The 12,152-nt window shown below is 35.3% G+C and overlaps 1 protein-coding gene across 2 annotated transcripts in view; it reads right to left on the bottom strand.

Moving 5' to 3' along the window:
• Window positions 1-12,152, bottom strand: part of ScsbetaG (Succinyl-coenzyme A synthetase beta subunit, GDP-forming) — a 260,513-nt gene that overhangs the window by 212,297 nt on the left and 36,064 nt on the right. For both annotated transcript variants that reach the window (XR_016550662.1, XM_090415888.1), the window contains exon 3: window positions 11,433-11,532. Coding sequence is in view for 1 of the 2 variants with exons in the window: in XM_090415888.1 (XP_090272014.1) it covers window positions 11,433-11,532 (100 nt within the window). In the remaining variant the exon portion in view is untranslated. The remainder of the gene's footprint in view (window positions 1-11,432; window positions 11,533-12,152) is intronic.

Raw genomic sequence — 12,152 nt, 5'->3', positions numbered from 1 at the left:
AACCAGTCCATGTCCTGAGCAGAAATCCAACAGATATTTGCCATTATTATTAGCTTTGCTCTTTTCTCCAAATTTTCCCAAAATATTTTTATATGTCTCACAATCATTTCCTACTCTGCTATTTAGATTCCCAACAAGGACCAACTTTTTCTTTTTCATTGTGTCAGTTGCTTTTTCTAAAGCCTCAAAAAATTCCTCCACTTCTACCTTAGTAGAACCTTCTGTGGGACCATAGCCACAAATAAGTCTCATTATCCAGTTCCCCATTCTCATATTTGCCCACATTACTCTACTTGAGACTGACTGCCATTCAAGAAGATTAGCCTCATATTTTGTGTTGAATACTATGGCTACTCCTTCTTTTCCTTGATTGTCATTGCCTGAATATAACATTTTGTATTTATTGCTCAGAAAGATCTCACCAGTTTTGGTCTTTTTTGTTTCGGTCATCCCTATTATGTCGATCTGGTACTTATCTAATTCCTCAGCTAGCTCCATTTCTTTGCCATTCAGGCTTCTTACGTTGATAGTACCGATCTTTAACTCTGGTGATGTTGAGTTGGGGTTTGTTTTCAGATTTGTTCCAGTAACTGACTTTTCGCTGTTCACCCTGGTTCCCTGGCGAAAACAACGGGGGCCTTGTTTAACCGGGCGACGCCCCAGCCGGCATGAAATTTTGTCATGTTGTACCATCATTTTTTATTTTGGTTTAACCAATAAGAATACAATTTGGTCGGCTAAATCCCAAATTGCCAGCCCATCCTTGTTCGTTCAGTATCAAAGTAGATACCCAACAGGGTGCACCACGAGAAGGTGAGGATTGGACATTAGGTCAGAAGCCCTGGTCGGTTCTCCGCATTCCTTTGAAGGCTATGTGGAGGTCTCCTCTCAGTTATACAGCTTTGACCCCTAAGCACCCTTTTAATTTACCATCTTCACTAAAAATTGTGCCTAAGTAGCTGAAATGTTTTACTTGTTCTATAGGGTCTCCATTCACAACACAGTTGATATTTTCAATTTTTCTACCTATTTTCAATTTTTCTACCTATTTTCATTGTCTTTGAATTGTTATTGCTGAACTTCATACCAAATCTATTACAACAGTTACTCAATTTAGTCAGGGTATCTTGCAGTCTTGTAGTGGATTTATTTAGAAGTATAACATCATCTGCAAAAGCAAAGAGCTGAGATTAACATCTCCAATTTTAATATCAGGTTTAATACCACTTTCCTTCATAATGTGATCTATATAGATAATGAATAACAGAGGGGATAATGTACATCCTTGTCTGACACAGATTTAACAAACCATCTTCTTGTACTTCCTTCAGTTCTAACTGCTGACTAACAACTCAAATAAAGACTAAGTGTTGCTTGATATAATGCCCCATTGACACCATATAACTGTAGTGTTTTGAACAGCTTCTCTTTCTGTCATATGCCTTTTCCAGATCTACAAAACTTAAATACAGATCTTTGTTATATTCCTATGATTGCTCAACTACCTGTTGTAAAGTGAAAATCTGATCCTCACAGCCTTTATTTGGCCTGAATCCAGCTTGTTCTTCACCAAACTTCTCTTCCACAATCCTTCTCAACTGTTTCTTAAGTATACTTGTATATATCTTGCCAGGAACACTCAGTAGAGAAATACGTCTGTAATTCTCACATTCAGTTCTATTTTCCTTTTTATATATGCTTACTATTTGAGCTCTACTCCAATCATCTGGAATTGGTCCCTCTGTCCAGGCCTTCTGAACTATGCAGTGCAGCCACTGTAAGACTTTTATATGTTCATACTGGAACATATCTGGTCGAATATTATCTACTCCTGCTGCCTTTCCACATTTCAGGCTTTTGATAGCTTTTTCTATTTCAAGTATGGGTATGTATTCCTGACTGCATGCCTGGTTTTTTACCACTGTGCTGCTAATACTGCTTGTTCCATTTAGCAATTTTTCAAAGTAATTACTCCATACTTCAAGGATATATTTTTTTTCTCTCCAGTTTTCATGTCATCTTTATCATCTCTAATTCCTTTTACAGCACTCTTGCCTCCATTTCTGAGCTTTTTCAACAACTTCCAGAATATATTGCCACCTTCTTGATATTCATTTTCTATGTTCTTATCAAAATCCTCCCATGACTTTTGTTTAGCAAGTTTTACAGTCTTCAGCTTTCTTACATTTGTCTCTGTATTCTCTAAGAGCACAAGCTGACTTATTTGCCAGGAACTTTTGATATGCTTTCTTCTTTTCTTTCACTGCCTATTTAACTTCCTGTGTCTACCGTGGAGTTCTGATTTTTCTATCCTTACAGACAACGTCACCACATGCCTATCTGGCTGACTCAATCAGTGTTTTCTTCAGGGCTTGCCACTGAATCTCCAAGGTTTGGTTCCTGTTCTCAAACTCTTTCAATTTTTCTTCAATCAAGTTTGTGTATTTTAGTCTACAGTTCACATCTGAGAGCTGCTCAACTTTTATTTGCTTTAAAACTTTCTTACATGTTATTCTTTTCAATATGAAATTCAATTTTATCCTACTCAAGACTAAATAGTGATCACTTCCAACTTCAAATCTGTACACTCTGGTATCCTGTACCAGGGAGAAAACATCACTATCAACAATAATGTAGTTAATGAGACTTTTCTTATTCCTTGCCTCTTCTCTCCATGTGAATTTGTGCACATTTTTATGTTAGAACATTGTGTTAGTAATAACCAGTCCATGTCCTGAGCAGAAATCCAACAGGTATTTGCCATTATTATTAGCTTTGCTCTTTTCTCCAAATTTTCCCAAAATATTTTTGTATGTCTGACACTCATTTCCTACTGTGCCATTTAGATTCTCAACAAGGACCAACTTTTCCTTTTTCATCATGTCAGTTGCTTTCTCTAAAGCCTCAAAATATTCCTCCACTTTTTACCTTAGTAGAACCTTCTGTGGGACCATAGGCACAAATAAGTCTTCTTGTCCTATTCCCCATTCTGATATTTGCCCACATCACTCTACTTGATACTGCCTGCCATTCAAGAAGATTAGCCTCATATTTAGTGTTGAATACTATGGCAATCTTTCTTTTCCTTGATTGTCATTGCCTGAATATAACATTTTGTATTTATTGCTGAGAAAGATCTCACCAATTTTTGACTTTTTTGTTTCAGTCACTTCTATTATGTCAATCTGGTACTTACCCAATTCCTCAGCTAGCTCCATTTCTTTGCCATTCAGGCTTCTTATGTTGATAGTACCGATCTTGAAATCTTATGATGGGTGGGTTTAAAAACAGATTTTGAAAAGACTAATGCAGAAAACGTCTTTCCTTTTAAAATAGCAGTATGGTCATCTAGTTTCAAAGCTACTAGGTGGATTTTTTCACCCTTCTATCCTTCCACCTTCTCTTCTTTGATGAGGATTTATTTTTTATTTTTTTTTATGAATGTTACTGGCTGTAGTGTAGGCTGAGTGGGGACTTTTGACTTGAGTAATTTGAGATATGCTAAATTTTTATCATGGACTGCCCTAGATCAAGAGAGTAGAAACAGTAAATTAGATCATACAAAAGAGGTATGTAGAAATCATGAAGGTTATCCCATTTGAGGCTGTTGTTGTGCCAAAAGACATATGGCTGAGATTTCTTGGGTAATGGTTGATGTATAAAAGATGCAATGTGGATAAGATTAGGGTTAAATTTACCAAGAGGAGCCTGACATTTACATCTGAAGAAAAAATTTATTAAAAAAAAAAAAAAGGTCCAGAGTGTTAGAAGGATGAAGAGAACTGTCTGGCATTCTATGTGATAGAGTGATATTTTGTTGTTATATCATTACTAATAGCAAATGTCAGATCATTATCAATACTTGACATGTCTTCCAGCCTCATCTGTGAAGCCAGAGATGAGAAACTAGTTTGAATTATGAATACTGAAGTCTCCAAGGAAGATGATCTCACTGTTTGGGTAATAGATGAAAATCAACCTTCAGAGACAAATAATGAAAGAGGTCATGCAAATGAAATCAATTTTGACCTAAATATTCAAAAAGAGGACAGATCTGAAAGATGCATATGTAATGCACTCTCGCCATCTATAAGAAGGGTAGCCAACTACTACTGTCTATCAGCTAACAGATCAAGTTTGATGCATGCAAATAGATGCTTGGAGGGACAGAGAAATATTTAGTGGCTGGCTTATGAAAAATTTGGTACTAACAGTCAACAGCATTCATAATCACAGTCCAAAACTTGGTTTATGTCCCTAGTCATCTGAATTGAAGAGTTTTTAAATTCCAGGAATGGAAATGTTTTTGGAAATATCTACCACCAAGTGTAACAGCAAATATGAAAAAGAGGAAAAAAAAATTATAGAATATGCACAAAACAAAATAATGTAGAGAAAAAAAAAAAAACTGAAGCACAGCAAAACACAGCATTCAGAGAAAAAAATGACTGAGCTAAGAATAATCAATAAATGAACTCTGCAAACTTAAAAATATAAATAAATAAAAAAGCCTAGATAAACTAATGATAAATATGAATTTGGAATGGTCTATAAGCAATTTGCATCAAAAATTACAGGCATTTAATAGAAAACAAAAGTGTTGCACTTGGAAACATTATACCTTTCTGAGCAGAAATGGTAATATACATTAAAGCCTTAATTAATTTGTGGTATCACTGAAATTAAAGGAAGAATAATAAATATCTAAATTTTTACTTTTAACCTAGCAACAGCAAGCACAAGTTTACAACATAAAATTTCTTCAATGCAATGTGCAAGTGGAAAAAAAATGTAGGATGCACATAAATATCTTCATGCATTTACACAAATTCGAGCATATAAAAAATGAAGACATTAGAAGAGAGCATGGTATTTACAATGTAAACAAAATGATTAAAGAATATAGAGAGAGAAATGGAAAGAGCATTTATTTATGATAAGATATTGGCTACCAAAAGAACTGAATAAATACACACCAAAGGAATAGAAATGAAAGAGAGAGAGAGAGAGAAAGACCAGCAAAGCTAGAACAGGCAAATGCCTAATCCTTGATGAGAAGAAAGAGAAAACATTGTACTTTAGATGTGTGTGTGTGGGGGGGGGGGTGAGAATGTCAGAAGTATGTCATGAGTGAGTGCAACAAATGTGAGAAGTATTGAAAATTGAAAGAGAGAGAGAGAGAGAGAATGAAGAAACTAATATTAACAATGTAAGGAAGGATAGTGAAAGTGTTGTAAAGAATGTAATGGAAGGAGTGAATAATAGCATACGAAACACAAATAAGAGTATGAAAGAAGTGGCTGAATGTAATGTGGATGATGAGGAGACAATGAAGAGAGAAACAACGTGCTAGGATACGAGAATATGAGCTTGAGTGACTGGAGAAATGATTGGCATGTGGTACAGCAAGAGGGAGAATGAAAGAAAAAATGAACAGGAAAAGTAGCGAAGTATGAGAAACTGGAAGTAAGGAGAATGTACTGCATGAAGATTCAATAATAATTGGTGTACTTAATGAGAAAGCAATGAAAACATGTTTCCCAGGTGCAACGATCACAGATGTTAGTGAAGCTATTAATTTGCAAAAGGGAAAAGTGAAAGTTTTGACAGGCACAACTGATATGAAAGGTGAGAAAAATGCAATGAGAGAAGAAGAGAAAGAGTTGTTGAAAGAAGCAAACGTGAACAGCGAGAAAGTAAGGACTGAGTCTGCTGCCTCGGTATGATAAGGCAGTATTGAGAAGAAATGCCATAATTGCTAATCACTCAATGAGAAGATTGTGCAGGAGGAATAGTGCAATGTGAATGTGATAGATGAAAGGACTTGGAGTGCATATGAATGGTTTTCGAGTTAAATGTTTGGAGAAGTGTTGTTCAGTGAAAGGTTGAAAGTGAAATTTCAGGAAAAACTAGAGGTGTTGGTGGGAAAGGGACGCAATCAAGATAGTGTTCTGTCATCCCTGGGACTAATGAGTGTGAGTGCAAAAATGACCATGTAAAAATAGTCATCCCTGGAAAAAATGAGGATAAATGCAGAAATGACTGTGAACAGCTGGATACACTTTTCCAAGTTTCGAATCTGAATGGGTTGGTAATGACATTATGCATAGGTAACTGTGGGCTCAAGGGAATATTGAAATGCATTTACATGAATGCAAGAAGTATTAGAAATAAAGGAGTTTTTGACATTGGTCAGTGTGACTTGGCCAAAAATATTAGCATAAGTGAGACCTGGTTGACAGAGAATGATTTAGTTATAGCAAAAGAATGTAAAGGATATTGTATTTTCAGAGAAGAGGAAGGGAAATAGTATAGAAGGAGGAGTATTATTAATGATAGCTGAAGAACTTCAACCAACAAAAACAGGAGGATTTTAGATCTGTGGGAGATGGTTCAATTGAGACTATCTGTGTGAGATAGAGGCCAATAAGACAAAATACATTGTTGGCTACTGCTATACACCTGAGGTTGAGAGGAAGAAGGCCATGCATTAGCAAATTACCATAATAAGTGCAAGCCAAGCAGTAGCATGGATAACTTCAACTATGAAGATGAAAATCATATATTTACCAAGGGATAATTATTTGAAACAGCATGCGATGGAGAGGACTAGGGGTTTGAGAGTGTTGAATCTGGTAATAACATCAGAAGATCTATTCATAACTACAATAGCGATTCAAATTATGATCAGGAGAAAGTGACAGTGCAACCTTGTTCTGGGAAGTTGCTCAACATGCAGAATTCTCAATCAAGAAAGGATTTATGTGGAACTAAAGCCAGTGATTATGAAAAACTAGGTGGCAACTTGGAGCAGTGCCATGGCATAATAAGCTACAAGGGAAAAAAAAGGTCAGTAGTGCAAGTGGTCAGGGATTGTTTGAAAGAGGCAATATTGGACTGCATACCCAGGATGAGGAGGATAAGCTGAGTAGGAATTAAATGGATGAGTAGCAATATAAAGCAGGAGCTGCAAAAAAAAAAAAAAAAAAAAAAAAAAAAAAAAAAAAAAAAAAGCACTGGAGGAAATATAAACAAAAAAAAGGTGATCAGTGTGGTCATGAGTAATACAAAACACAGGGAAGAAGGGCAACTAGTATTAGAATCTTTTATCTGTGAAAGGAAAGCTAAATCAGATTATGAGAGAAATTTAGCTATGCAGACCAAAGTAAATGAAAAAGAGTTTTTTACTATGTAGCAAAGTAAATGAAAAAGAGTTTTTTACTATGTAGCAAGTAAAAGAATGACTGTGGAGGGATAGCTTTAATCAGTGTTTGATGGTAGAAAAGTGACAGAAGAAGGAAAAATAGTTGAGCTATTAAACAACCTCTTTGCATGGGTGTATCATCCAGGCCAAAGTAAAACAAATCAAAGGCACAAGGTATCCAATAAATATTAACACGTTCACGATGGTCTGCATCTCGTGTAAATTGTCTCAATTTACATGAGATGCAAGCTGTCTTAATGATAAATAAAAAAAATGGAATTCTATCTGATTTCAAATTTTATATATGTATGTGTATAAATCTTTATTGGCTTTTTGAATATATGCTTTACAGGTGGGTAGTAAAAGTACCAGAGATGATGAATCGTGTGTTGTTAGTTGGAGGATTAAGTAGTAGGGGAGAAGGTTAGATGTGTATAGTGGAGTAGTAGAGTGCCATCCATGATAAGTCCTTGGACTCCTTGAAGGTGTCACATAATAATAATAAATCGGTCAGTTTCTTTCCTCAATAACTGATAATGGACAGGTGTGACCACATGTTTTCTACAACTGAAAATTTGAAAAAGGTTTTTCAGACATGGTACTTAGTTACATCCTGTATTCAGTGCTACAATAAAACCTTTATTTTGCTTGCATCCTTGCAGTACAATGTCTGTGGGAGGAGAGGTGTTTTTCATTAAACAGAGTCATTTTAATCCTAGTGGTGTCTTGTCTAATTACTCTAAATCTCTTTGTACTATATTTACTACATATTCTTAATAGAGTATGTCTCATCTCATCTTCCCTTTCTTGTTAGTCTCAATGGTTTGTCATGGCCAAGTAACCTGCGTATTGCTATGATAGTGCAGTTAATCTATCTGCATTGTCTTCTAATGTCTGTAAATTGTGTATATTATTTTGGCCAGTTTACCTGTTGCGCAGGATGAAAAAACCGTGCCACCTCCTTATGAGACTGACTAACTTACCTTTACTTGAAAAGCCCTGATAAGTTTTTTGAATCCTAGACATGATTGAAACGCAAGTCTTTCCAACAAAAGAACACTCATATCGACTGAGCTACAAAAGCTTACACAGTCTATGCACTAAACATATATATGTTTGCTTGCATCTGTGCAGTATGGTTCTCAGTGGGAGTGGAGGGATATTTTACTGAACAGAGATATTTTCATTCTAGGCATCAAAAACCTCAAAAAGAATAGATTTAGTGCAGGGGTCTCAAACTCAAATGCAGAAAAGGGCCAGTCAATTAGATGTATATCTGATGCGAACCGTATTCATTATTATTCTGTGAACCAAAACATAAACTAAAAAAAGAAAGGCTCTAACAAAGGCCTTTTTGTTGCTGGGCCTTTACGACTTACATAAACAGTTACACTGCACATTTAAATTTTAAATTTATAACCATTTTTATTTTTAAATTTTAAGAATATAACAAGTTTAGAAAATATAAGTTCAATTACATTTTATTCATACTTTAAGAAAATTATTTAAATACATAATTTTGACTTACAAAAATAAAGATTTTAATCTACGAGACCTTTTTTTTAATTTGATTTTGAACCTGAAACCTGACATCTTTTCCTCTGCACTAACATGTCAATATCTGCTTTTTCGTTTCGTGTTGCAATATGAAGTATCGTATTTAATCTAAAATCTTTTATCCATTAGCGGAACTTTGACTTATTAAGTTCAGGAAGTTTATTTTCCACTTGGTTAAACTATAATAAATTTAGTTCAATCCTTCATCCAAGTGTAAGCAAACAAAGATTGCACCTGAAAATATCTTCAGGACTGAAGTAAGGTGGTGCAACACCAGGCAACTCCAAGCAAAGGTGGACCAAGCGCTCATCACTCCTTGTCTCAGTATCTCCCATAATGCAAAGCAAATCTCCTTGCAGACATGTATACTGCTATGCATTAAGGGAAGGGCCACTACCCAGACCGGTTTCGACCTTTATTGAGGTCTCGTCAGTGGGAGGCAGACCCAAACGTGGAGATATTAAGGCAGAAGCAATAGGAGAGGTCATATTTACCTATACAAGTTGCCAACAGGTGTATCACCTTGAAAGTTTATTTTTCACTTGGTTAGACTATAAAAAATTTAGTCTAATCCTATATCTAAGTGTGAGAAAACAAAGTTTGCACCTGAAAATATCTTAAGAACTGGGGTAAGGTAGTACAACACCAGGCAACTCGTAGCAGAGGTGAACCAAGCTAACATCATTCCTATCTCAGTATCTCCCATAATGCAAAACACATCTCCTTGCGGATATGTATAATGTTATGCATTAAGGGAAGGGCCACTACCCAGACTAGTTTCGACCTTTATTGAGGTCTCTTCAGTGGCGAAGTCATCTTTACCTATAGGAGTTGCCAAAAGGGGTGCCACCTTTTTATTAAATTTCTCTGGATTTAAAGAAATTTATTAAAAAGAGATTTAAAGGATTAAACTAAATTTATTATAGGTGCACCACCTTATTATCGAATTACTCTGGATTTAGAGAAAGATGTTGGAAGTTTATTTTTGCACTTGGTTAGACTATAATAAATTCATTTTAATCCTTTATCCAAGTGTCCTTTAAGCATCCAGGCACAAACCAAAGTTTGCGCCTGAAAATATCTTCAGGACTGAGGTAAGGTGGTGCAACACCAAGCAAAGGTGGACCAAGCTCTCATCACTGCTCGTCTCAGTATCTCCCATAATGCAAAGTACATCTCCTTGCAGACGTGTAGCGTGCTTCATCATCTTGAGGTCACAATTCTTTAGCTATCTATATGTTATAAAGATAAAAGTCGGTATCTTCACATTTGGGTCTGCCTCCCACTGACGAGACCTCAATAAAGGTCGAAACCAGTCTGGGTAGTGGCCCTTCCCTTAATGCACAGCAGTATGCATGTCCGCAAGGAGATGTGCTTTGCATTATGGGAGATACTGAGAGCTTGGTCCACCTTTGCTCGGAGTTGCACCACCTTACTTCAGTCCTGAAGATATTTTCAGGTGCAAAATTTGCTTGCTTACACTTGGATAAAGGATTAAACTAAATTTATTATTAAGTTTAGTTTCATAATTGAAAATAATTGTTCACATACAATAAAAAAAAAAAATGGATGGAATATTCCAGAATTTAGAATTGCTTAAGCAGCAAGTAATGGATATGCATCCAGATGTTAATCGAAGAATTCTTGTTTGCTGAGGTTGAGAGAGTCGTTTTGCTGGTTATCTTAGAATTTATTCTGATTGGGAAAAAACTAAAACTGTTCAAATGACTCTTGATAACTTTCTTGATAAAAAAATTGCAGTAACTAATGTAGGTACAAGCATTTATTTAACATTTACACTATTCATTTTTTATCTTTCCTAAAAGAGTACTATACAAAACGAATTATTAATACTGTAATTGACATTGATGAATTGTAATTTTTACTATCGATTATTATATTTGGTTAACACAATTTTGATATACGCGGTAACATCGAGGGATTAATTAATTGCGTTATCAAGAGATACCTGTACAATGATCATAATCATTACTGAATAAATGAAAATTCTTCCTCATCCATCCTGTAGGACTGGTTGAGCCCTCCTAATGAAGGATTAAGTATGTATTTATGACTATAAATATGTGTGTATGTGATCACGGGCTGATTTGCCTGTTCCTGAGGGACGAAAAACCTGAGTTTCCAGGTGAAAAAATCCTCTACCTCCGTATGAGACTAGCTAACTCACCTTTACTCCAAAGAGACCAGTAAAGGTTCCTCAAGTCATGGACAAGAATCGAACCAAGATCTTTCTGACCAAAGGGCTCCGTCTATACCGAATGAGCTACAGAGACTCTGACTACTGTGCTGATTTTATATTACATATTATTTGTTCTTCTTCTTCTTGTTGGCAATGCACTATTGATCAGTTCATCACCAACTGGAGCGGGTGGTCCTTCTTTAGGGATAGAAAGACCTTTTCTGAAATGAATTGATGATATGCAGCCAAGGTTATCTCAATAAATTTACAATTTGGTAATATCTCACTAAATAAAAATGTTTGAAAGTTAAATAATTATAGCAATAAAAAAAAAGCTTTTTAATTATCATAAATGTCAATTTGATTAAAATTTCTAAAATTTCTACATTAAAAGCTTTCATCCTTTATAAAATAAAATCACATTCTTTCCAAGATACAGAGATAAGCCATACTTCAAGATATAATACTTGCTTTTTTGTAAGCTTAACTCCCCCTTGAAGACCACTAGAGAAAGTTCCTTTACCACGGCCACCTGCCAGAATCTGCGCTTTTATTACAAATTCTTTTACATCTGAGGGAAAAAAATACAAAGAGTTTTTGCAAATGTTTTTATTAAATATTAGACACTATACAACATTTTAAAATAGGAATATCTTGTATTTATTTCAGATGTTAATAAATGATCATATATATCCTATTCCTAAGGATAGTAGATTCTTTAGAGGAATTTTTTGAGTCATTAGAGCAGGCAGCTGCCTGCTCTAATGACTCAAATCCTACCTGACATACAGAAATGTTTAGGAAAATTTGTAATAAAGGACAGGGCTAATAATAGTCTTTATCTGCTGGATTTCTGCTCAGGATACAGACTAGTCATTAACACAATGTTCCAACATGAAGATGTGCATGAGTTCACAGAGAGAGAAGACACATGAAATAAGAAAATCCTCACTGACTATATTATCATTGATAGTGATATCTTCACACTGGTTCAGGATACAAGAGTTCACAGAGGTAATGAAACTGGAAGTGACCATCACTTAGTTTTAATTAGGATAAAAATATCAAATTGAAAAGAAATTATGTACGAGAAGCTACCCAAAAGTCTGGGAAATTTGAGTAGCATGAGAGAACTTTGTGAATCATTCTGTGCCATTTAGGTACAAGTTTTAGTGAAGATGACAAATTAAA

This window comes from Typopeltis vanoorti, chromosome 3 (assembly GCF_054136105.1).
Source record: "Typopeltis vanoorti isolate ZY-2024b chromosome 3, IOZ_Tvanoo_1.0, whole genome shotgun sequence".
Taxonomy (NCBI): domain Eukaryota; kingdom Metazoa; phylum Arthropoda; class Arachnida; order Uropygi; family Thelyphonidae; genus Typopeltis; species Typopeltis vanoorti.
Note: the sequence above shows the minus strand (reverse complement) of the source record. Positions and strands in the feature narration are given on the sequence as shown.